This window comes from Pseudonaja textilis, chromosome Z, assembly GCF_049901715.1.
Source record: "Pseudonaja textilis isolate UNSWEBS1 chromosome Z, rPseTex1.2, whole genome shotgun sequence".
In the NCBI taxonomy this organism is placed as follows: domain Eukaryota; kingdom Metazoa; phylum Chordata; class Lepidosauria; order Squamata; family Elapidae; genus Pseudonaja; species Pseudonaja textilis.
Window position 1 is genome coordinate 44,679,043 of NC_142008.1, and position 27,355 is coordinate 44,706,397.

At 42.8% G+C, this 27,355-nt stretch overlaps 1 protein-coding gene across 2 annotated transcripts in view; it reads left to right on the top strand.

Moving 5' to 3' along the window:
* The first annotated feature begins 605 nt into the window (after positions 1-605).
* Positions 606-27,355, top strand: part of LOC113441304 (ubiquitin-conjugating enzyme E2 E2) — a 92,939-nt gene continuing 66,189 nt past the window's right edge. The window contains exons 1-2 of one of the 2 annotated variants that reach the window (XM_026708234.2): positions 606-910; positions 16,000-16,183. In XM_026708234.2, coding sequence (XP_026564019.1) covers positions 16,008-16,183 — 176 coding nt within the window. In that variant the 5' untranslated portion in view covers positions 606-910; positions 16,000-16,007. The remainder of the gene's footprint in view (positions 911-15,999; positions 16,184-27,355) is intronic. The other variant, XM_087915611.1, reaches the window with a different exon arrangement.

Genomic DNA, 27,355 nt, shown 5'->3' on the forward strand with positions numbered 1-27,355 from the left:
GGAATGAGAGCAAAGTATAATATGCAAGTTTTGTAATTTTGGAAGACTCTTCCCCACTTCTCCATTACTTTCATTGTGTTGAAGTCTGGATTTCTGGCTGCATTTTTTTAGGGCACGAAAAAAAATCGCAGTTGAAAGCTCTGATGGATCAGCCTCATAAGATCCAATTTTACTTCATGTCCCGGGGGAGGACAAGTATTTCTGCACTTTTCGCGTGGGCTAAATGATCGTCTCCGCTCTTATTACGATCAAGAGTTAGCCGTACTATTTTTTTGACTCCTAAACGTGGACTCTTTTTTGCTGTTAACCCAGAGCAGCATACAGAGTTTGCGAAAATAAGCCTTTCCTTCAAAAACCACACCGGCATGTCACACCCCTTCCCTTTTGACCTCAGTTTCAATAACACACACACACCTTCCCTACGCTACGCACTTCGCCCTAAGCCGACCTCTCTCTCCCGCCTTATCTTAACCTCGCTTTCCCTTTAAACTCGTGCTTTTGTCTCCGCCCTCCGGCAGCCTCGTTTCCTCGCGGCCGCGCGTACTCGCTCCCAATTTCTCAGCTACTTTTCCTCGCGCCGTCGTTCTGCCCAGCCCGCGTGCTCAGGCGCGCCCCCGACTGGTCCTTCCCTTCCCCCAGCTCCAAGCTCAACTCTTCCATTCTGAATTGGGCCATTCGGGAACGCGCTTCGGCTGCGGGTTTACTTTTCTTCAGGCGGCGGCAAAAGCCTAGCTGCGGAAGTCATCGTCAAGGGTGGGTAGAAGAGTGGGGGGCGCGTATATGTTTCACTGATCGGCCGTTAAGAGGCATTCCTCACCCCCTACTGGGCGCCTCTTCCCTTGGATAAGGATTGGTACGCAGAGCACCGAAGCTGGAGAGCGAAAGACCTGCGCCTCCCCTCCTCCCACAGGTAAACGCCTCGTTTACCCCTTCCCCATTCCTGAAAGTGCCCCCGTCCTCAAATACAATCGCTCCCCCACTGGTCCCGCCAACCGCTGCAAGCAGTGCTAATCCCCTCTGCTCCAATATGTTGATTATCCACGAGGCAGCCACCCCCACCTTCAACTTGGCGGTGTTTCCTTAGAGCTAAAAGATCCCTCAGTTCCCAGTAAATATTTTCTATATCATCCTCTTTAATAAGGGCTCCAATACTAGTCCAAGGCAAGTAGTTTTCGTTCTATTCTGGTACTCCCAGCCCCGTTTCTTCTGCCCAGTCTACATTAGTTACTTATCCTCTTTTCCTCCCTTCGTCGTTCTTTTCTCCCTCATTGTTTCTCACCCCTTAGCCTCTCCTACAGACATCGTCAATTCCTCTGTTCCCTACTGATATCCCTTTAATCACCAGCTGTCTGCCAACACTACCCAAACCATGCTAGAAATTCCTCTCACCATCCTTCTGTACTCACAAGAGAGGAAGGGGGATTTGATTCTCTCCCTGCTTTTATGCACATTGAAGAGGAAATTTGGACTTACTAAAATTGGGCTATTAGGTATCACAGATGATTAAGGTATGTAGAACATCTGTACAGCAAAAAGTAAAAAACAGTGCTTCTTGGATAGATTTCTGCCTATCAGATATGCAATCCTTTTTCATGATCTTTCTACTCCCATCTATCAAGCAGTGCTGCTATGGTCTGTTAACTCCTAAAATACTGATGATGTTATTTAGTTGGGTAAGAAAAACCATCCAAGCTTAAAGAACACCAAGTCTTCACTCCTAAAGCAGTTTTTGCTCCAAAGTATTACTTTATATTTCATTTTTTAAAATTTAATTTTTAAAGTATATATTCATTTCTTATCTCCTATTTTTTTCATATAAAAATAGATCATAGCAAATCTTAAAACATCCTCTAAAAATGCCACCTTTTTCAGAAAAATTCTGTCATTGGCCCAGTTATTCGAACTGGTATTTCTAACATAGAATTCCTTCCTAAACTCAAAATCAATCCATTACCTTCTTGCACCATCATCTTCCAAATGTACACCATCACAAAGAAATACTCTTATACCAAATTACTCTAATTTCTGATCTAGTATGCAAGACTTGTATACTGCACGAGTCAAAAAGAGGGCTGTGAAAATATTTCCAGACCCCTCACATTCCGGATATAAACTGTTTCAACTCCTTCCCTCAAAACGACGCTATAGAGCACTGCACACCAGAACAACTAGACACAAGAACAGCTTTTTCCCCGAAAGCCATCACTCTGCTAAACAAATAATTCCCTCAACACTCTTCAATTATTTACAAAGTGTGCACTACTATTACTGTTAATCTTCTCATCACTCCTTATCACCCATTGCCTCTCACTTGTGATTGTAGGACTGTAACTTTGTCTTGTATCCTTATGATTTATATTGACTGTTTCCTAGTATGATTTGATTGTTGATTGTGCCCTATGACTATCATTAAATATTGTACATAATGATTCTTGATTCTTAATTAATGTATCTTTTCTTTATGTATACTGAGAGTATTTACACCAAGACATATTCCTTGTGTGTCCAATCACACTTGGCCAATAAAAAAAGTTTTCTATTCTATTAGTTACATAAAATTTCTTGTGATCTATTATTTTAGGATAGCTAACTAGTAGTATTATAATAATAGTGCAACCCAAACATGTTTAAAAAGTAAGCAACAGTATTCACTTCAAGCTAAGTAATACAGTAATTCAATTTAAGGATTTTAATTTCATTAGTTTCCATGTGAATTATTTCTTTACAAAAAGTATTGCTTTTGTGTTTATCCACATGGGAATTTTATGTTAGATTATAAAATGATAGACACTCATGTATTTTTGTCAGTTGACATTCTTCTGTTGGTATGCACCGTTTTATACAGAAGTAGTACGGATATAGAAAATTTACTCTGTGTAACTGAGGGCTCAATTAACACTTCCTGAGACGATCCTTCAGTCTGTATAATATATTGTCAGTTAATCCCACGTTACTGAATTATTCTGTGTTCCTATATTTTCAGGGATCATTTTTCATCAATACCACCAGCATTCCCATAGCTTTTTCATTATATCTTTAAAATTACTCAATCAGCTTAACAATTTTCCATGTTAAGGAGATTTTTCACTTGAGTTTTTGCATCATTCCTATGTTTTCATTTTAAGACTGCCTGTTAATGTGAAAATATTTTTGTGATTCCTCTTTATTTTATTACATTAGCATGTATAGAGGGGAGTTACTTCATTTATCTATAAAAATGATTTTCCCATGATAATCTATGATTGCTATCATTATCCTGTTAGTGTTTAACCTTTATTATCTTACTATGTGTTAAATGTCGATAGTTACCTTTTATCTCCATGTGTACAAAATAAATCTTCCTCTTTAGTTAAATCAAACAAGTATTTTATTAAGAAATTGTGTGATCCAGGCTTTCTATTATAGATATTTCAGTTCTCAAACAGAAGAAAAAGTCAAACAAGTTTTCCTTCCCCCTTTTAAAACAGATCAGGCAATTGTGACAGCAAACACTTTTAAGATTTTCTATAACAGCATTTTGTGATGGGAACTATCTAAAGATTGCCTCCTACCCCCACTTACTGAGTCATTTCTTGAATGCCTATATATGTATTTCAGGCAGCCTACAGTCTCTTAATCTCATTACCTGCCATTCTCCATTCCCTATTTCTACCTATTCCTTTATCCCTTGTTAGTAGTTTTAATACAATTTTCTTTTTTTTAATCACATTGTTTTTAGTATCTTTCTAAAAGAAGTTCTTGAAAATGGAAAGCATCACATTTAAAAAGTTTGCATTTTAAACTCTTTGCCATTTCCAGTGCTACATCATTATGTCTATGACATGGCTCTTCATCCCCTTTAGGGAGACAGAAAAACTGGCAGTTTGTTCAGATCTATTTCCAGTGTCTGCTTATAAGTCCTCTGCTTTATTCTTTTCTCTTTCACTTCCAGTATTTCAAACGGTAGCTTATTCTAAGGCTTTCTTATTCTCCTTCTATTCCCCCATCCTAAATGCCAGTGTTTCTACATACATTCTTATCCTTTACTCTGGTTCCTAGTAAAGAAGTGGATGGGGCTGGCTGCTACTCTATAAGCACCTGGAATATTTTCTCAATTAGCATTTTTCTGCAAGTGCAGGCTCTGTTTTTTTGTTTTGTTTTTTCATATCAGTGAAACATCAATGGAGTGTTAATCCATCAGTTACAACAGGAATTGACTGATCATCTAAGCCTCAAGTTGTGGGCCGAGAGATAGTGACTACTACAAAGTTATTCAGCCAACTTTCATGCCTAATGCAAGACTTGACTTCACATTATCTTGGTTTTTAAACTTAATCATTAGACCTGACTGACTTTCAAGGATTTGAAATAAATATTGAGTTCATTTTTGCTTCTTGAAATTAAAGATGCTTTATCTTCCATTGTTAGTAAATCACAATTGCATGTTCCTCAAGTTATCTGGAGGACGTTAAAAGGGCATACTGAAGAAGGGAGCAATGAAGAGGTCTCCAGTTATTTATTAAAATTCATACAGATGCCAGATTCTGTAATATGCAAGTTTGTTTTATTTTCTTCTTTTTAACTTTCTAATCACGTTAACATCCCTGCCTAAATTCTTTTGTTGCATATAGAGCAATGTAATAAAAGGAAGTTAAGCTTTTGTCTGCATTGTGACTTAATCTTGAAGCTACTTGTTAGTAATAGTGCTAATTGCAGCAATAAAACATTTTCTCCCATGAGCTGCTCAGAGCATCCAGTAGTGAGGGGTGCTTCAATCTCTGCTTATCTAGGCTGGGCTTAATTTGCGGAATGCTCCTTCTCCTCCACGGGACTCCTCCCCAGCATTCCTCAGTTTTGGCTCAGGCTTGTGAGAGATAGGCAGTGCTTCTCGTTAATCCTTGGCTGAAATAGGAGAATTCTCCTTAAGGTTTGCAGGTAGTCAATTGTTCTTTTCTTACCGACGCTGCCCTTGCCATCTGGCCATTGGGGATTGCATTACCAGGAAGCGCTCCTAAGCACAGAGAGGCTTCGATTTCATTTCGCGCCCACCCACCCCCAGCCCTACCCTTGCCATTTCGATCGCTGAGCCACTTTATCATTTAAACGGCGAGGCTTTTTTCTCTTGCTCTCTTCTGAGTCATATCGCAGTTTCTCCTTTCCCCCAAGAATGCCATTTAGGGGTGGAGGTGTAATCGCCTCGTTATTTCACCCCTGCCCGTCGGTTTAGCCCTAAGGGAAGGCTGTTGGAGCTTATCTCTTTTTCTTGGTGGGAGATTGCTGCTGATGCACGCGCCACAAATAACGTCCGGTTGCCTTTTTTTTTTTTTTTTTACTGTCAAGGGACCGCATGGCCGCGTTGAGTGCTAATTCAATAGACTGTGTGAGGTAATCCTTATTCCAGATTGAAGGGGTTTTTCACACAAAATACCCCGAGGAATCATTACAACCTCGTTTTCAACATATTCGAGGCTTTTGTTAATTCGTGTTGTTGGCTCAACCCTCACAGTTCTCCCTATCCAGCGGCACAACAGTGAGCACCTAGGCCAGCGTCCGCCTGTGCAGGGAAGCTGTTGAAGGCCTATAAATGATTATTTGGCCTGCTAGGTGTTCTCAATTTGGCTGATTGGGACATCCAAAGTTGATATATACTTACACACCCATACGCTCTGATAATATTAATCACACCAATAAAATAATACTGGCAATTTCATAACAATAATAAATTAATTGTTGAGATACAACTCAATTTTGAAGCAGATATCCATATTTTTTTAAAAATAAAATAAAAAAACTGGGGATTTGATTTCAGGGCACCCTGTCCATTGTTGGCCAGGTCCCTGGGTGCGCCAACCGCCTACACAATATAGCATTAAATGAGCGTCCTGGGCCTTCCATAATTACAATGGCAGGGAGTAGTGGTTCACACTCCTCAACTTCAAGGGAAAAGGCCAAATCTCAACACAATCCTAAGCAAAAAAAAGGGACTTCTAAGGCATCAGAAAAGGATGCCAATAGGTGCCAAAAGGCTCTGGAAAAACAGATAAGTGCACACGGGAGGCACACAGGGCCTCTCAAGACTTTTCACCATACAGTCCAGAGCTGCCCTCCTCTTTCCTCACTCCTACCTCCCTAGATCTCTCCCTCTTATCCAGGTGCAGCGTGGCTCCCCTGAGTCAACAGGCCCAGTCAGCTCAATCACCAACCGTGCAAAGAATACCCACAGCGACATTCACACCAACGGCTGCTGGTCTTCGACAGGAACAATCTCTTCCAGAGGATGTGCCAGAGTAAATGAAGACCTGGATGGAGATGGCTATCTGTCATGGAATCGCAGCAGGCCTGCAACATGCGGTTCTGACCAGGGATCATCCCACACCCGCTGAATATGATTCGCAATCAGTTCGGTCATTGGCCAGGTCGGAGCTACACTATACCCAGGTACAGTGTCAAGGGGGTATGCTCCTACAGGAGCCGCAGGAGGAGGAGCAGGAGGAGGAGGCGGAAGAGGTAGAACACATGGACCAGAGTGAATCAGAATCAATGCATGATACTGACCTGGCCATGTCGAAACAGACCCCTTAGAAAGGGGGATGTCTGAGGATGAGGGCCTCATTCTCGATCAACCTATATTTACAGGCTTGTTCTGGCCACAGCTTTTCAAATCTCTATTGTTCAAGGCCAAAAATACTGTGTGACTGGACAAGCTGGCCCCTTCTACCACTCCAACTCCATCAGACGAGGGACCAGAGGATCTCATTTTCACTCAACCTGTAGTTGAGGCAGACGTGATTCTAGTCCCTCACATGTTTGCAGACCTGGTACAGAAACAGTGGGCTTCTGCAGCAGTGTACCTGGCCCCCACTGGTTATGACAGGAAATTCTTTAATTTGGCCCCAGATTTCTTAAAATTGTTGAATATTCCTGAGGTAGATGAACCCATTGTGGGATTAATGTCCTTGTCCTCCATTCCCAATGAGGCGCTGGAGGCATTAAAGCAGGAGGACAAACGGGCCGAGCTAGCCCTACACAGGGCCCACCAGTCTGATGCAGGGCCATCAAGCGACCACGGCCTCTTCTTTACCCGTTCTTCCCACAGATGGCTCCAGCTATTATGGGAGCATGTCCCCAATTCCAACACTAGAGCATACCAAGACATTGCAAAGCTTATAGCAGCCACTGAATTCTCAGCTGACGCAACCTTTCATGCAGTTAAGTTTTCAGCCAGAGCCATCACTTCACATGTCACAGCACAACGTTTGCTATGGTTAAAGAACTGGCAAGTGGATAGTAAACATAAAGATCTCTTTCCAGAGATCTGGCCAAACGAAATCTTATGGAAACAGCTATTCAGCACCTACTGGATATACGAGCCATCCAACCAGTAGCTACCAACCAATGAGGGCGAGGTTTTATATTCACATCTTTTCGTTGTTCCCAAAAGTTCAGGGGGGTGGAGAGCAATCTTGGATTTGAAACGCCTTAATCAATTTTTAGCATATCGCAAATTTAAAATGCATACCCTACAATCTATCTTACTTGATATCAGTATCCTTACATCTATAGATCTGACAGAGGCATATTTACGTATTCCAATTCGGCCTCCCCACTATAAATTTTTAAGATTCTGTTATAATAATGTCCATTTTGAATATATGGCTCTTCCCTTCAGACCAGCCTCTGCCCCCAGGACCTTCACGAAGGTTCTCGCAGCCCTTGCTGCTCATCTCCGGGGTGTCCCCATGCGACTGCAGTGTTACCTCGATGATATCTTAATTTTGTCATCTTCTGTTCATCAATCAGTCATAGATACTCAGACCACATTACACTCCCTACAACTACACGGGTTCTCAATCAATTGGGAAAAGAGTCATTTAACACCTTCAACTCGATTAATCCATCTGGGAGCAGTCATAGATACAGTGGAAGGCAAAGTTTTCCTGTCACCAGATAGACAAAACAGCATTCATCAATTAGTTAAGGAGGTCAGGGTTCATAGGAGGGTGTCCCTAGCTGATTTATCAAAAATGTTAGGCAAAATGATCTCATGTATATCTATTATTCCTTGGGCCCGGCTCCACTCTAGATCCCTCCAGTGGTTCCTGCTTCCGTACCAGTGATCCGACCAAAGCAACTCCAAATACAAGGTCAAAGTTCCATCACAGGTCCTCATATCTTTTCTCTGGTGGACCAGACCAGCCATAAACAAAGATTGCCTATTCAAAGAGCCCCACAGACTTACTATCACCACCGATGCCAGCCTGATTGGATGGGGAGCTCACTTTCAATCGCTCACAGCCCAGGGCCGCTGGTCCTCCATAGAATGATTGCGTAGCATAAACTGGCTGGAGCTTCGAGCAGTACACCTGGCTCTCCACAGCTTCCTTCCACAGGTACGCAACCAACACATATTAATATTGACTGACAACGTAACCGCGAAAGCTCACATAAACAAACAGAGGAGAACTCAGTCGAAACACCTCATGCAAGAAGCGGAGCATTTGTGTCGTTGGGCAGAGAGCAACCTGATTTCCATCAGAGCAGAACGCATTTCAGGACTGTCGAATACACAGGCAGATTGGCTAAGCAGGGCCACAATAGATCCATCGGAGTGGCGCCTCCATCCGACCCTCTTTCAAGAGGTGGTCAGGACATTTGGGCAACCAGTAGTAGACCTGTTCGCTTCCCCCCTCAACGCTCAGCTCCAGAGATTTCTTTCCAGATACCCCCTCGTAAGGAGCGGAGAATTTTAATGCGCTCTGTTGCCATTGGCCCCTGGGGCTTCTGTACGCATTCCCGCCACTTCCACTGATCCCCAAGGTCATCCAGAAGCTGCTCGACTAGAGTGCGGAACTGCTTCTGGTTACTCCCTACTGGCCCAGACGGTCATGGTTTGCAGACCTCCACAGTCTATCTGTATCACCACCATGGAGAATTCCGCCAGACAGGGTCTTGTTAACCCAAGGACCCCTTCAACATCCAGATGTTCAATGGTTGCACCTGACTGTCTGGAGGTTGAGCGGAGTTGTCTGAAGAGCGAAAAGTTTTCCAACAGAGTTATTGCCACCATCCAAGCTGCCAGACCCCCTCAACAACTCGCATCTACAATGCCACGTGGTCCATTTTCTACAAATGGTGTACCAAGTCTCAAATTGACCCCATTGCTCCATCTGTGGCACAGATCCTAGAGTTCTTACAAGAGGGACTTGACAAGGGATTATCACCTAATACGTTTAAAAGACAAGTGGCAGCCTTGGCATCAGTCATCACTTATGAAGGTCTCCTATCTCTTTCCCATCATCCACGCATACAGTGTTTCCTTCGAGGAGCCACAACTTACGCCCGCCAACGGTTCACCCTTATCCCACTTGGGACCTTAACAAGGTTCTTTTTGCACTCACTAAGTGCCCTTTCAAGCCTTTGCAATCGTCAAGTCTCCAATTTCTGATGTATAAAGTAGTTTTTCTTGTAGCGATCACTTCCGCTCATCGTATTTAAGAACTGGCAGACTTGTTGATCAGACAAGATCTTTGTGTCTTCCATTCCGACAGGGTTGTCCTTCGTCCCAATCCTACGTTCATACCCAAAGTTAATTCAACCTGTCACAGGGCACAAGAACTGATACTTCCTAATTGTTGTCCCAGGCCATCCCAAGGGCTGGAACGACAATGGCATCGGCTGGATGTGAGGCAAGGGTTACGAATATATATTCACCACACAGCTTCTTTTAGAAAAACGGAGGCTTTATTTGTGTCTTTTCAGCCCAACAATCAGGGATGCAAGGTCTCATCCTCCACAATAGGCTGTTGGCTACGGGCAGCAATAGCGAAAACGTATCAGACTCAAGCACTTCAGGTGCCCAGGGGCATAACAGCTCATTCAACAAGGAGCGCCGCAACATCGGCAGCATGAGGAACGCAGGCACCAATAACTGAAATTTGTCGAGCCGCAACCTGGGCCTCTCCATCACCTTTCATTACGCATTATAAAATAGATGTGTTTGCATCAGCCGAGGCCTCCTTTGGCAGAAGAGTTCTGCAACAGGTCCACAGGGACCAGGAGGGGATCCCAAGACAGATGGAGTCCCTCCCATAGGACAGGCCAAACTTTGGTATGTCACTCTACTGGATGCTCTGAGCAGCTCATGGGAGAAAGGGCGTTGATGCTTACCTGACAGGCCCGTTCTCCTTGAGCTGTGAAGAGCATCCAGCCCCACCCTCTTCCATCTGGAGGGATCCTGTTTCGGCCAACGAATTTTTACAATATTAAGGGTGAGGGTGTTTGTTTCTCTCATCTTCACCAAAACTGGGGAACGCTGGGGAGGAGTCCTGTGGAGGAAGAGGAGCGTTCTGCAAATTAAGCCCAGCCTAGATAAGCAGAGACTGAAGCACCCCCCACTACTGGATGCTCTTTGCAGGGATGGATGCTCTTTTCTCTCAAGGAGAATGGGCGTGTCAGGTAAGCACCAATGCCCTTTTCAAATGCATCATTCTCCTTGATTGCCTGTTTTTGTTTCCTTTTGACCACATGTAAAAGATTGAACTTCACATTTTTATATTGAAAACATTTGTTCCAAACATTTATTTTTAGTTACAAATATCTTAAAGTGTAATTTAACATTCATTTCAAATGTTTTTTTTAATTTATTTTGTCAAGCAATTATTATATATATTATATAGTATAAACATGGTTATGAATACATGAAATGGATACGAATAAGAAAAAAAGAAACAATAGACAGGGACAGTAGGCACGTTGGCGTGCTTATGCATGTCCCCTTTTCATGTAGTATTCATGAAAATATACATGAACGTCATGTATAATATACATATTATATGTGTGTGTGTGTGTGTGTTGTGTGTGTGTATATATATATATATATGTTTTCTGAGGTTCTGCGGGTATTTGTATGTGGATCTTTGGTTGTTGGGTTTTCTCCGCGTAAGATTGAAGTATCTAGGCAACAGCGTTTCGATGAAGTCTCATTCATCATCTTCAGGCTTCTGTTTCCCGGCTCTGTGCTTCTCACCTGGAGCCGAAGACACGAGCCTGAAGATGATGAATGAGACTTCATCAAAACGTTGCCTAGATACTTCCAATCTTACGCTGGAGGAGAAAAACAACCACAAGATCCACATACAAATACCAGCGAAACCTCAGAAAACAAATATATATATATAAAATATATAACTTTAAAAGCACAACTCTAATGACAGGGGAAAATACCCGAACAAAGCTGAATACCATACCCGCGAAAACTTAAGAAAACATATATATATATATATATATATATATATATGTATGTATGTATGTATGATATGTATGTGTATGTATATGTATATGTATATGTATATATGTATGTATATATGCACACACACAAAAATACATATACTTCATGTAGTATACGTTCAGTGCTTTGATTGTAGGAATGAAGTGGGCCATAAAGAAAGAAAATAGATAATGACAGATTTAAACATTTATTTTTGATTGTAAAAGTTTTCATTTTCTTATTGAAATAATTATGTGTAGCAGACTGTTATGCATTTATCTGATTAATTGTAACACTTGAGAAAGAAAATGTGGTTGTTAAAAAAGCATGTACTTGGAGAACGTTGTTATTTTTTCTGGCAAACCTCTTGAAAGTACTATATGCACAGGTTTTGTTGTTCTTTTTTAAAAATTGTGTTACTTGAAAAGATCAGTTTTAAAGGGAAGAATAGGCGGCAGTCGCATTCTTAGGATTTTTAATTTTAATACAAAATAGATGAATTAAATATGCATGACAATAATAGTTCAAAATATTGTACGGTATAATATAATAAATTATTTCAGAGTTATAAAAATAGAATAAATATTTCAAAATTATAAAAATAGAGTAAATATTTCAGAATTATTTTTTTTCTCATAGTGAATTTTTCAACCCAACACTTCATAGAATTATTGTGGGGAAAATTGAAGGAGGAAGGACTATTAAATATACCAATAATCCTTCCTCCTTCAATTTTCCCCACAATAACACTTTGAGTTGTATATGAAAAAAGATAAAAATTAATAAGTGATGCATTTTTATAAACAACAGTTATCATTTTCAAAATTTGTAATTTTTATCCATATTAGGCCTGTTTGGTCTAATGGTTAAGGCACCAGGTTATAAATCAGCAGACTGAATTCTAACCCATCTATGACATGAAAACCAGCTGGATGATTTGAGCCTGTCATTCTTTCTTAGCCCAACTCACAAGGTTGTTTTGGGGAGAAAATAGGAGGATGGAATATTAGCTACATTCACTGCCTTGAGTTATTTATAAAAACAATGGTATGGTAGAAATAAATAAATAAATATTATTTAAAATGTATTGGCTTCCCAACTCCAGTGAGCAGCGTTCAAAATACTAGAAAAAGATAGCTTAAAATGTTTAATCACACAGCCCAAGCTAACATGATCTAATAAACAACAAAATTAACAAAATAAAACAGGAGTCTTAGACAAATAATAAACATTTCTAGGACCAAAGCCAAGTTTTGAAAAAAAAAATTACAGATGTGATTAATCAGTGGCATTTTTGAAGTAAATTAATTTTAATGATTTAAATATTATATTCCTATCTTTGTAATTTTCTTTGGAAAGTGAATTGTTTTTACATCTGGAAACTCATTTACCAAAATAAGATCTATTTTAATTCAATACTTTTTAATCTTAAAACGTCTAATACTTTTTATATTACTTTTTATTAAATAGCTAAAAATTTTACTTGAGTTGTTTATCTCTACCTTTTCATCAGTTTTATTATTATCGTAAACCTCTAAAACAATTTTAATTATAATAGGGGATAACCAGAAGGAAGGTAAGATGGGGTCTCTTTACTCACTTTAGGGTGGTGAAATGGGGGGAGCCCATGTGTGCTACTCTTACATTATTTTCACCTTACAGGCAGCAGCTCAAAGTAATTACTGAGACTGCTCAGTATTAATTACCCCCAGAGTTCTATTTGTGCCTTGAATCATGTTTACCTTGAGAACAGAATACAAAGCCACAGGACTGATAAGTACTTGCTATAGCAATAAAATCAAAAGTGGCTTTTCTATGAGATCTTTTGTTTTTGAAGCAATGTGTTTTTTAAGAAGCAGGGTTCCTTTCATAAGAAATTTAATAGAATACTTGCTGACTTTTTTCTGCCATTACTGAGAATGGTGTTATAACTACCTTTGTATTTTTTTATCCCTGTATTATTACTGTCCAATTTATTTAGAATTCCTATACTGAAGAACTTACATTGTATTGTGCAGGGCCTTGAAGGAAACCTATGAGTGCAGTGATATTTCCCACCTGGGTTTCTAAATGCAGTTATTGGAAGAATATTGCTTATCGCTCAGGACTTTAACATAGTCATTCTAAAATGTTAGCATATTTTTTGGAGCTTAAGATGCTCCGAAGTATAAGATGCACCTAACCTTTGGAGAAGAAAACAAGAAAAAAAATCTGCCTCGGCCTCTGCCCACACCTCCCAGCAATTTGCCTCCTTGCAGCAAACAGCCTGTTTCAGTTTCAGTTTCAGCACAGCGTGATAAGCACAAGCAGCTGATGATAGGTTGGATCAGCCTCCTGATGATCAGCTGTTTTAGGCTGTAGAGATTGCCATTGCTTATTGCCACCTCTGCACGTCCCATTTTCAGCCTTTGTGTGTCCCATTTTGCTCCCATTCTGGGTGGCAGGGATCAGAATGGGCAGAAAATGGGGCACACGGAAGCCAAAAATGGGCCACGCGGAGGCTGAAAATGGGGTGCACGGAAGTGGCAATAGGCAATGGCAATCCCTGCATCTTGAAACAGATGATTGTCAGGATGCTGTTCCAACCTATAATCAGCTGCTTGTGCTAATCAGGCTGTGCTGAAGCTGAAATAGGCTGTTTGCTGCAGGGAGACAAATTGCTGGGAGGCAGAGGCCAAAGGGTGGGAGCCGGCGGATTGGCGGAGCTTTGGCAACATTCACTGTATAAGATGCACAGGCATTTCCATCCACTCTTATACTCCGAAAAATACAGTAATTTTCTTCTCTGTTAATCATTCTCCGGTCATGTAACATGCAAACTTGTGTAAATATCAGATTGAGTTTTAGGTCACATTTATGCAGAAATATTGGAAATGCTAAAAGGTTCACAAACTTTTAAGGACATCATTCCTTAAATAATTTGGCTGATCTCCTTTTGTAGCAATTAAAATTATTATATCTGAGAATAAATTCCATAGTTTTTACTACATGCTTTGAAGATTTTCTTAAGAATATGAGAGTGGGAATTGTAATTTTTGCATATTGCATAGTAAGTTGAAGACTATGATTAAGTTAACTTTCCTGAAAACTAACCTTTCAAATTTATGTTAGTGATCCACTACATAATTTTCCTTCTTACTCAGATGCTCAAAGGGCTATGTCCCATTATTAAAAAGAATTTTAAAAAGATATTTTTCAACCTAAAGAGGTATTTAGAGAAAGATTCTGGAGTATAATAGATAAATTTCAGTTCAATATGATATTCTACTTTTGCTGGTGATAGAAGACACAGTGCATGAGTTTTATATATATTAATTTGGAAGGAAGTAAAAATTTAATGAGCATTCTTGATAAAATGTTTATTGGAATCAGGCACTGAAGCAATATTTCTCCAATTCAGTTATGATTAGTTCTTCTAGTTCCATGCTTTATATCTGTCATCTTATGTTTTTCTTCTAAAAAAAAGATTCTTATAATTTTCTCATGAGGTGTTATGTGAATTAATTTCCTTTGTTATAGTATATATTTTTATTTTATAAATTTATGAGGTCACTCAAATTCAAAGAAATTTGAGACACAATCAGTTTTATATCTGAACTAGTTGATTGCTATGTGATCGGGTTTGATAAATGGACAGTTAAAGCTTGAACATTAATGAGTAGTTACGATCAGCCTCTCCTCTCCCCTTCTCTCCCTCAGATGTGCCCCACAGAAGCCTCTCCTCTCCTATCCCACTTCTCCCCCTCAAGCTGGCCACATTGATCCTCTCCTACCCTCTTCTCTCCCTCAGGCTTGTCCCACAGAAGCCTCTCCTATGTTATCCCCTTCTCTCCCTTTCAAGTAGGGAGAGAGAGTAAAATGTCTAACTCCTTAGCATCAGAGTGTTTTTCAGGTGGGAAGGGGGAGTAGAATGTCTAAACTCCCAAACCGCAGGCCAGATGAGCCATGCGCTGGCCACGCCCATGCCCAGGTAGGGAGGGGGAGTAGAACCCCTTAGCATAAGAGCGAGTTAATAATATAGGAGATACTAATGCTCTGATGGTCATTTCGAAAAATCCTTTCTTAGCGAGCACCTAGAAGCCAAGAGGAACATAACGTGCCAAATTTCAACTTTGTAGGCTTTATGATTCTGGAGATTTTGTGATGATGCATGAGTGGTATTTCACTTTTATATATATAGATTTAACTCTCTATTTTGGAAGTAGGTCTCATTGGATGAGAAAGATGAGAAAATATGAGAAAGATTGTATTCCAGTAATGGGATTCTGTGAGTTAAACAGTCTAGCCCCTCAAATATATTTAGACATAATATGTGAGAATATTCAAATAGATGTGATTTAATTGGCTATCCTCTAATATTTTATTTAGCATCAAAGCAGACAGTAGTATTCATTCTTCTGTGTACATTTTAGAAGAATAAAAGAATCATGTACTTTATAATCAGATGAACATGGTGATATATGATCAGCAAAATGATATAAAAGTATTCGTTGCTCCTTAAAGCAGGTTTTGGAAGAGTTACTAGATGATTTAAATAAAGCAGCAAAGATTATATTAAGACATAAACACACTAAGGCATTAATGAGTGACTATATCTGAAAGAATCTTGTTCAATCAAAATTTCCTATTGTCAAACTGATTATAGCATTTCATAATTCAGAGGTTTAAGGCATAATATATTAGAACTAGATGAATAATAAAACAAAACAGGCAGAACTGAAAGTTATTTTTAATTTTTATTACTTCTCATTTAGAATATAAGATGTCCACTGAAGGGCAAAGAGTTGATGATAGTCCAAGTACCAGTGGAGGCAGCTCTGATGGAGATCAGCGAGAAAGTATTCAACTGGATCAGGAAAGAGAACAAATTCAACCTAAGAAAAAAGTGGGCAAAATCTCTAGCAAAACAGCACCTAAACTTTCAACTAGTGCTAAAAGGTACTTGCTCTTTGGATTAATTTTCAGGGTTTTTTTCTTTTAATAACTATAATTGGTGGTCTAACCATATTTATGTGCTAACTGGTTGATTGACAACTGATTCTGTAGAACATGCAATAACAGTTGCTTGTTTAATAACTATACTGATCTCACTGTTATTAAAGTTGGGCCATATAAGTCTTATATAGGTATGTGCAAGTGAGCAAGAGATAAACTAACTAACTTCATATTTGTCGGTGTATTCTATAGTTAATTAGCCTTAAATATATCAGGTATTTCAGATAGATTCACACAGTAATTCTTATTGCTGTAAAATTCACGGTTCCCCTTCTCCCCATTGGGTAGATAGCAATAGCACTTAGACTTTTCTATTACTCCATGGTGCTTTCCAGCCCTCTCTAAGCAGTTTACAGAGTCAGGGTATTGCTCCCAACAATCTGGGTCCTAATTTTACTGACCTCAAAAGGATGGAAGGCTGAGTCAACCTTGAGCAGGTCAGGATCAAACGCCTGCAATACTGCATTCTAACCACAGCACCATAAATATATATGGTAAAATATGTGCGTGTGATTCTTAAATTTTTAATAATTTTAATAAGTTTCACAAAGAAAATAAAAACTAGCACAAATTAATAAAGAAGAAAATAGAAGTAAACATGCAGAAAGAATACAAGAAATAGAAAGAATCTTCCAGTTCTCCAGAGTCAAAGGGAGAATCCAGGATGGGTAGTCTCTGGTCTTCTAGCTCTGCAGACCGAGTTGAAAAACTAAGGACACCCCCCGTAACGGTCCCCAGTTCTTCGCTCGGTCTCAGCGTGTTCAGACTTCAGTCTATGATTTTTAAAAAATCATTTTTTGTATCCAGTTTTTATCTAATCAAAACTGCAAATCGTGTGTATTTTACCTTTTGTGCAAGAGTCTATAAGGGATTTGAAGTAAACCTTAAATGTAAATATTTTTTTTCTCAGACTAAAGAAGTTAATTTAGCTATCTGCAAATTCCATCAACCATATCCACTGTTCATCTATTATGGGTAATGTTGAACCAGTGTGACTTTTAATTTTATTGTATCGAATGACAGAATATCTTAGTATTTTCTTGCCCCTAAGAGGTAAGTGAAACCTGGAGAACACTTAGAGATGTTCTAAGTCATGATTGCTGTATTTAGATTTCTTATAGATAGAGCTTGCATTAATAAGTTTTTCCAAAGCAAAGCCTAAACATTTTTTGCCTTTCCAGTTCTTCTGCGTTATTGAATTGTACGCGGGCAGACAACAACATTTTGACATACCACAATTCTATTCTTTTCTTCTACGTAGTCCACTGACTTTGCAAATCTATCATTTGTAGGTCCTGTTAATTTGTTACTGTGATTTTGAGATGATCTGCTTATCCAAAATATTATTTCAACATTTAATCATCTAAAAGAGAACTTCTGAATTCATAATAAAAAATGTGAAATATAACTTCATAACTTTATAACCTGTCTTTTAACATGTTCAAGTTGTAATTTTTCTGGGTTATTTAAAAGGTCTATCATCAATAGCTGCATCATTGTCAAACTATCACTAGAAAAATAGAGTTAACATTTTAAACGGAGAATATAGATTTAATTAATGGGAGAAAAAGACTTTGCTGGTATAGTCCTGTTATTCACTTATAGTTCACCTAATATATTAAACTGGAAGTTCTCCAGATGAGCTGTTCAGAGCATCCAGGCATGGGAGGTGCTTCTGTCTCTCGTCTGAGTTGATATCTGAGGACACTTCTCCTTGAGGTTTCTCCTTAGTGTCCCAAGTTTTTTGCTCAGCCTTCGTTAGAGAAAGGCAAACTGGAAGTTCTCCTATACGCTGCTTCAAGAGTCCAGGAATGGGTTAAGCTCCTCCTTCTAATGTCATAGAGCTGAGTCTGCCACTATAAAAAGCCAGCCTCTGGCTGGCCCACCCATCTTTCGGCTCAGCTTCTTGTCTGAGAGCATAGTCTCTGGAAGAAGTACTTTTAAACAGCTAAAGGAAAAGTTTGAACTCAAAGAGACAGCAATAAATTTAAAATCCAGCTCTGTCTCCAGGAGAGATCCGCTCTCCTGCAGCGCTGAGGCTTCAGCCCTGCTGTGCAAGGACTGCGGAACCAGGGAACGTTCAGAGGAACCTCCCATGCAGCCCCACTGATCACAACCTCATTGTTGCTACTGCTGGCCAAGCCACTTTACAGCTGATTCTGGAGCTTTGTTCCTGCCGCTTCTCAGCTTTTCTGGCTTAATTCAATCGCTCGGGACCTGGTAAGAGCCTAAGGAGTGAAGATGGTGGCTAGGCTGTCCCAGGGCCACCTCACATGGCAGGCAGCCATTTTAGAATTGCCAGGTGGCCATTTTGGGGGAAGTGCCTCCCCAAGGCCTCACAGTCTCCTGACTCACCTGGCCTAGGCAATGGGCAGCTCCTATGTGGGGGAAGCTCACAGCTTGGTGTCTGCTCTGTTAGATGGAGAGGGGAGTCCCCCAACCTGGCCCCAAAGGACTGCAAAACTCCCAAGACTCCCAAGCCCCTTTGAGGAAAAAGAAAAGACAAAGAGGCCTTTCTGCTAACAGAGAGGCTGCTACAATGCAGCACTTAAGCAACAATTTGCAAAAGGCTCAGATGCAGGCCCAGATTCAACATGCTTCTCACTCTGGGGAGGTGCACGTTAGCCCTGAAGTTTCTTCCAAGGGGGGTTAATCTGCTCACAGTCACCTGTTAGCTTGGTCCCCAGAGAGAGTGGAGGAAGAACAGTTTCCTCAGAACCTAAGCAGATCAGGGCCTTCCTCTAGATAGGCTACCTGGGGGCCTGGCCCTTCCTCCCTAGGTGGTCAAGGGGCTCAAGGGGGGCATAGGCCTAGGCCTGAAGCAACCTAAACCCCTACAGCTGTGGGCCTACGTCCTGAGGAGAATAGGCCCAAGGACCTTAGGGAAATGGTCTTGTGACCATAAGGCAGGGCCTAGCAGAAGGATTTAAACAATTCCTTCACCCACGAGGGGAAGGCATGTCCTTGTTACATCAGGGTTTTCCCCAAGGGGTCCGCCACTCTCAGAAGGGTGTTCCCAGGCAGCAGTTCTGTTTTCAGCCCTTGCATTCGGAGTGGGGGGAGGAAAAAGAGGAAAACTATTCCAAGGCCTCTGACCATAGTCCCTCTACTCATTCTGAGGAAGAGAAAGGAGAACTCTTAGACCTCAATATGTCTGAGGAAGAGGACTTTAGAGTTGATCAGCCCCCCTTAGCAAGGGTTTTCAGGCCTTCCTTATTCAAGCCTCTGTTACACAAGGCTTTGGTTACTGCACAGCTAAGCCCTGAGGAGGTGGCCCCAGAACCACAGGCTACCACATTTGGCCACACTGATTCGTTGTTCTCCAAGCCAGTGGTACATACGGAGGTCCTCCCCACTGATTTTCCTTGATCTAGTGAAGGAATAGTGCACCTCTCCAGGGACGGGGCCTCGCCCATCTGCTCACGACAGACGATTCTATAAAGTGGGCTCCCTGGCCGATGCCCCACTGGTACTTTTGGTGGATGCTCCGGTCGTAGCATCGTTTCTTCCTCAGGCACCCCCACCAAACCAGAGGATGTGCTCAAGGCAGAGGACAAATGGTCTGAGCAAACCCTCAAGCACACTCCCCAGGCAGTGGTTTGGGCGATTAGAGCATCAATGGCAGCCTCGTTTTTTTACGAGATCTTAACTGTGCTGGCTTCACCAGCTTCAGGAGAGGCTCCCAGCCACCGAATTCCAAGCACACCAAGATCTTAATAAGATAATTGCAGTGCCAGAGTTTACAGCAGACACCACTCTGAGCTCGGTCAATTTCGCTTCCAGGGGCATGGCTTCTTCAGTGGCAGCCATGCGGCTACTTTGGCTACGCAACTGGCAATCCGACTCCCGCCGTAAATGGAAGTTAGCTTACCTCCCGTGCATGGAGCTGATGCCATTTGGTGATGTCCTTGAACCATACTTGACAGAGACCAAGGACAAGAGGAAGGTCCTCTCTTCAGCAGGGAAAAGGTCCAAGTATCGCCCTGGGCCATACTTTTGCCCCTTGTCTTTCAGACCTGAAACCAGCTCTTGGTTCTCTAGAAGTCAGAGGTCCTTTCCTGCTCGCCAACAAGAGTGTTCTGAAGCTTCTGGCAGGCAGCAACAGGCCCCCGGTAAACAGCCCTTTCGAGGGGGAGGAGGTCATTCATTCAGATGCTCAAAATGGGTGCTCCATCTCCCCCCCATCAGAGGCCATTTGACTTTCTTTGCCTCCAGATGGAAGGAGCCTACATCGGCCGCCTGGGTTCTTGAGATGGTGAGGTCAGGCCTCCAACTGGAGTTTCTCTCCTCACCTCCATGATGGTTTGTTCGCTGCCCCACCTCCAGGGACCGCTCTAAATGGGCCCTTACAGAATCAGCAATCCCACATCTCATCTACATACGAGCTGTTCAACCGGTTCCTGAAAATCAACGAGGGCAAGGCTTCTATTCTTGCCTCTTTGTGATCCCAAAGGCCTCTGGGGCGGTGGCGAGCCATCTTGGACCTTAAATTCTTACACAAATTTATCCCATACAGGTGTTTTATGATGCATCCCTTGCATTCTATCCTTGAGAACGTTCAAGAGGGTGACCTCCTCTCCTCCATAGACCTCACAAGGCTTATCTCCACATTCCTATCTGGACACATCATTGCCAGTTTCTCCATTTTTGTTATCAGAACAACCATTTCCATTACTAGGCTTTACCCTTCAGTCTCTCGTCGGCCCCAAGAGTCCTCAAGAAAGTCTTGGCAGCTTTGGCAGCTTCGCTTCGCACCATACCCATGAGGGTCCAGTGCTACCTGGATGACATACTCATCCAATCGCAGTCGACCCACTCAGCCCATCGTGACCTTCACATCACATTGCAGAGCCTAAGAGACCACGGGTTCTTGATCAACCTTAGTCATCTTTCCCCAATGACTAAGTTGCTTCACCTTGGGGCGATTATAGATATGTCACTTTGCAAGGTGTTCCTCTCCCCAGACTGAGGGGAGAGCCTTCACGATGGCATCAGTCAGATTCGGCATCAGAGCACTGTCCTGTTGTCTCTACTGTCCCAGATCCTGGGAAAGATGACCTGCATTGGGATTGTCCCATGGGCCCATCTCCATGCCTGGGAACTCCAATGGTTCTTGTTCCCCTTTGAACAGGCAGGAACAGCCATTCTATCATAAGAGTACAGGTTCCTTCTCAGGTCCTTTGCTCCTTTGCATGGTGGCAGTCCCAGGCTCTAGAGAGGGTCTTCCCTTCAAGGAGCTAGACAGGATCTGGCCCACCACAGATGCCAGTCTCCACAGCTAGGGAGCCTATCTGGAGAGGGAATTAACCCATGGGTATTGGTCACAGTTAGAAAGGATGTGCCCCATAAATTGGCTGGAACTCAGGGCTATTTTCTTAGCCCTGAAACACTTCCAGAACAGGGTGGCTGATTACCATGTGTTAGTCATGACAGACAATGTGGCCGCAAAGGCACATGTCAACAGGCAAGGGAGGACCAGGTCCAGGGCCTTGATGAGAGAGGCAGAGCGCCTGGGGAGGTGGGCAGAGAGACACCTCCTTTCAATCAGGGTGGACCATATATCGGGAGTTGACAATATCCAGGCCAACTGGTTGAGTTGGTCCACAGTAGACCAGACAGAGTGAAGTCTACACCCCTCGCTGTTTCAAAACTTGTTATGCTGATTCAATCCTCCAACTATAGACCTCTTTGCCACCCCCCAAGAATGCCCAGTTGGGCAGGTTCTTCACCAGGTTTCCGACCCAGGGAGTGGAGGGAACCAGTGCGCTTTGGAATGCATGGCCTCTGGGTCTCCTCTACACCTTTGCTCCTCTTCCTATTATTCAGGCTGTAATTCAGAAGTTGTTGGAGGAAAAGGCGGAGCTAAATCTCCTGGCGCCCCAGTGACCCAGGAGACCCCGGTACGCAGATATGGTGAAGTTGCCTGTGGCCCAGCCATGGAAGATCCTGGCATCCAAGATGTCCCTGCATCAAGGGGCATTACTTTACCAGAACCCCCAGTGGTTCACCTTAACCGTTTGGCGCTTGAGCGGCAATCTGTGAGGGCTTCCAAGTTTCCTGAAAGGGTAATCGACACTATTCAAGCTTCCCAAAAGCCGTCACCACGTGCATCTGTGATGCGACTTGGAGGGTATTCTGCTCCTGGTTCATGCCTTTGGCCAGAGACCTCTCTTCTGCTTCTGTGGCAGAGGTTCTAATATTCCAGCAAGAGGGCTTAGACAAGGGACTTGCCCCTAACATGCTTCGTTACCAGGTAGCAGCTCTCTCCCCTGTTCTATCCTAGGAGGGATATGCTTCTTGGACCCATCACCCTTCGGTGCGCAGGTTCCTAATGGGGGCATCTAACCCTCAACCTCCTGTTGTGCCTAGGTTTCCCACTTGGGATTTACATAAAGTGTTACAAGCTCTAACGAAGCCCCCTTTTGAGCCCCTCAGATCTGTATCTCTACAAATGCTGTCCCTCAGGGTACAATCTTTAGTGGCCTTTACCTTGGCCCGAACAGGGTCCTAATTAGCAGCACTCTCGGTACAATAGGACCTGTGTCTTTTCCATCAGAACAGGGTAATTCTTAGGTTAGATCCCACATTTGTCCCTAAGATAATCATGTGGTTTCACCAGGCGCAAGATGTTGTGTTGCCAGACATTTGCCCCAGACCACAACACGAATTGGAACACAGGTGGCATACATTGGATGTGAGGCAGGCCCTTCAGATTTACATTAAACGGGCGGCAGCCTTTCGAAAATCTGAAGCCATGTTTGTGTCATTTCATCCCTCTACTCTGGGGAACAAGGTGACTGTATTGACAATTGGTAGGTGGAGTAGAGCTTGTATATCCAAGGCATACCAAACTTTATTCATGCCAGTTCCCAGACATGTCATGGCCCACTCCAGTAGGAGTGCGGCTACTTCAGCCATCTGGTCTACTTAGGCATCACTGGAGGAGATCTACAGAGCCACTTGGGCTTTGCCTTTGCCGTTTATATGGCATTATTTCCTGGATTCATTTGCTTCATCCCAGGCGTCATTTGTTCGGAGGTTGCTTCAACAGGTGGCTCCTCAGTCAGAGTGACTGGACCAGATGTTGGCCCTCCCGTGGACATGCAGGCTTTGGTATGTCCCATTCTTGGACTCTTGAAACAGCGTATAGGAGAATGGGCGTTGGTATAATTACCTGCCATTTCTATCTACACTGCAAGAGAGTCCAGCCCTACCCTATACATCTGGTTATGATGGTTGGGGACGGGTGAAATTAATTTATTCTTTATCTTCCAGAGAAACATTACATCTGTCAAGTATCCTCCCCTGAAAGATGACTGGCCAGCCAGAGGCTGGCTTTTTATAGTGGCAGATTCAGCTCTATGACGTCAGAAAGAGGAGCTTAACCCATTCCTGGACTCTCTTGCAGCATAGATAGAAAGAGTGTTCTCAGGTAATTACACCAACACCCATTTTATTTCATGAACTAGGGACAACCTTTCCATTTTTGGAAAGATTGTATAGGTAGCTCTGGGTATAGGCACCAAATAACTAATATTAATACACAACTAGTATTATATGAGGTTACAGGTAGTCCTCAACTTACAACCAGTCATTTAACAATCGTTCACAGTCACAATGGCCCTAGAATGGTGATTTATGACCTATATACGTTATACCAACCTACCCTGCTCTCATGACTGCATTTTGGGCACGTCAACCTGTTCACAGTTATGACTAGTTGTCAACCACCTTGCAATCATGGGAATTCCATTTACAATCTTCTCTGCCAGCTTCTTGAGAAAATAAGTGGGGAAACCATCAGGACAGATTTCAGGTGGAGGGCTCATTGGCACTTCATGCAGTAAGGGTAAATCCTCTCACATGCCAAAGGAATGAACCTCCAAGCTGGCAAAAATTATAGCAAATGTGAACATTCTGAGCACTCTAGGGAAAAATGCTAGTGAATGCCAAAATCTCTGCCCCTTTGGAAGAGAAAATATGAGCAAATTCCAGCCTTTTGACCTTTTTAGAACTATGGTGTTCATTATCGTTTTCACTATGCTAGTGAAATCAGTATTTCTGTGCATCTAGGAGGAGGAAAAACTAGCAAATACCAGCATTTCCACTACTACTCTCAGGGCAGGAAAGCAGTAGCAAACACCAATGTTTCAACCCACTCTGGGAAAACTGCAATCAAATGCCAGTCTTTCGATTCCCCAGAAGAAAAGAAATTATAGAAAGCCAGCATTTTAGCTGCTCCAGATGGGAATATGTTACCAAATACCAGAGTTTCTGTCTCTCTGAAAGGGAAAGTGTTAGGGAACACCATCCTGCTCAAAATTGTTCCTCATGTAGGGTGGGAAAAAGGCACAGGCCTCCCACCAATAGGGTGGAAACTGAAAACAGGCTTTTCCAGAATGGTGTCAATAGGATCCAGACAGCGTGGGATGACTCTGGTCTGCTTGCTCTTTAGACTGAGTTGTTTAAACTGAGGACACGCCTCTTCGTCCTCAACAGTCAATTTGACTACTGCTCAACAGGCATGTTTGGATTAGGAGTTTAGTTCCGTTTTTTGCCTTTTGAGAACAGGAAAGTTGAAAGGAGGACAGTCACAGTGGTATTTATGCAGCTGGCTGAGCACTGGTCTTTAGCCTGTGGCTGGATCAATGTTTGAACAGCGCTGGAAGAGATTTGGATGGGATCAGCCATTTTGAATTCGTGCCACAGCAGAGCAATTTTTTAAGCACTCTTTCAATGATTGTGAGCTAACAGCGCTTGGAGCTTGCTTAGAGTGATCTGGTGGGCAGCCTGCCCCTTGGGGGAACGCATCCCAGGACAGGGATATTCCGCGCTCTACGCAAAAGCGAGGGAGAGGCTCTTAGGACTAGGACTGCCTGCCTTTTAAGGACTGTGGTCCAGGAACAGCAAGTGCATGATCACCAGCAGCCAAAGATCAGCTGTTGAGCGCGAGGTGCAGTCGGCATTTTGGCTACTCCCGCATTGCAAGTGGACTAGCAGAAGATCTCCAGTGGTTCCCTTGTTAAACTGGGAGTGCAAAGTGCAATCAAATCAGCTGAAAATCAGCTGTGGAGCGCTAGGAGCTTAAGTTTCCCTTTTTTACAGCGACACTAGTTCCTGATTGCAGCGGACTACCAGAGAAGGCACAGCAATTCCTTGGAGTCCAACCGGTGGAGGAGTGCAGTTCAGAGGAATATCGGATTGGTATCAACCTCTTTAGAAAGATACCAGAGCTGCTGGAAGAGAAGGCAAAATCAGTTGGAGGCCATTTCAGACCGATCGCCAGGTGTTGAGCCAGGCACTTAGTGCAATTTAGGGATAGCATTGCAGGGAGTTAGCCAGAGGGTTTGATAGGGTTTGAGGCTTTCCTTCTGGGTCATTAAACAGAATCCCTGATTAGGCTTAAAATGGCAGATCCAAATGACAGCTTTTTATCATCTCAAAGCTTGGATTGCACACAGGCCGATATAGGGACCAAACAGACCTCCTCTAGGTCTGGTAGATTAGCCAAGGGGGTAGCAGCCAAGAGCAAGTCCAAGGCTATTGCCACTAAAAGAACCTCTAAGGCTGAAGAGAAGGCCGAGCACAGGCTTCAGCAGGCCCTAGAGAAACAATTAGCTAAGAACACCAGGAAAAGGGACAGGCTAAAGCATCTGAGTCCCTTAATGGAGGATATTAATTCTCCAATAGTTAATATGGGACAACCTTTGGACTATCTCAACTAGTGAGTCATAGGGATAGTTCAGGACCCCAAGGTTGGGCCCCAGAAGGTATGGAAGAACTAGATCTTTCTTGCAGCAGGGGACCCTTACAGATGGGACCCATCGATCCTGTGCCATATATAACACCTTTGCAACAGGAGGGTTTATCTAGAAAGAGAATGGGTTCTCCAGTAGAGGTGACCTTTACTCTGACCGCAGTCGGGTTTCGCCAAGCGAGTGTGATCAGCCTATGCCCCAGGAGGTACAAAGATGGATATCAGAAGCAGTTGAACAAGGTAGGTGGCAGGAATTCAGCAAGGCCGTCAACCAGTACCCATAATACATGGGCCTTCAATTGTACATGGCCCAGGGATACCTTGTCAAGTTCAGAGAGATCTATCAGAGTTCGAAGAACAATATTCTCCACTCTCTTCTGACCAAAGTCAATCAGAGAGCTCGATAGGAAGGTGGGATTGACCAGGATTTATCCGAGGATGATAGGAGGGCCCCAGACAAGCCTGTTTTTAAGGGGCTTTTTAGGACTCACATGTTTAAGTCACTTCTTTTTAAGTCCAAAAGTGTGACTAGGCTAGATTTGGACACTGCCTTGCCAGACCCTAACAGAGCCCAGCCTTCTTTTTGCCGAACCAATGGAGGAGGAGGTGATTCCATCTCCAAAACGTTTCTTTAATATGGTTCAGTGACAGCTGGACTTGCCAGGGTCTTACCCAAGTGCCACTTCCTTTGGTAAAATAAGTTATAATGTGGCCACACCTCTGGCAGACACAACTTCCAAAAGTGGACGAACCAATACTTGCGCTTACATTGTCCTCAACTACGCTCAATGATGCCGATGATGTACTCAGAGCAGACAATAAAAAATCCGAGCTGGCATTGCGTAAGACACATCAGACTGCTGCATGGGGTGTGAAAGCCGCTACAGCAGCGGCCTTCACCAGGATCCCTTTCATTTGGCTTTGCCAGATGCAGGAGCTGGTGCCTGTCAATGATGTCAGGACCCATCAGGACTTTAATAAGGCAATTGCGGTGTCAAAGTACGCAGCTAATGCTACGCTTAACTGTGTGAAGTTCGCTTCCAGGGCTATAGCATCGGCAGTGATGACTCGATGCCTCCTGTGACTCACATATTGGCAGGCTGACACCAAGCAACGATGGATACAGCGTCGGCTCCATATAAAGGGAACAAGCTGTTTGGGGGCCCCCTAGAACCAGTTCTGGTGGAAGCCAGGGACAGATGGAAAATACTGCCATCTATTTCATGGAGACCTAATAGCAGGTTTTCATCATCTTTTTGTCAGGCCTTTCGTGCCCCTACAGAGCAAACTTTCAATGTACTCAAGGTTCGTTCGATCAGAGACAGGAATTTCAGTCATCCCAGGGGTTTCAAAACAAG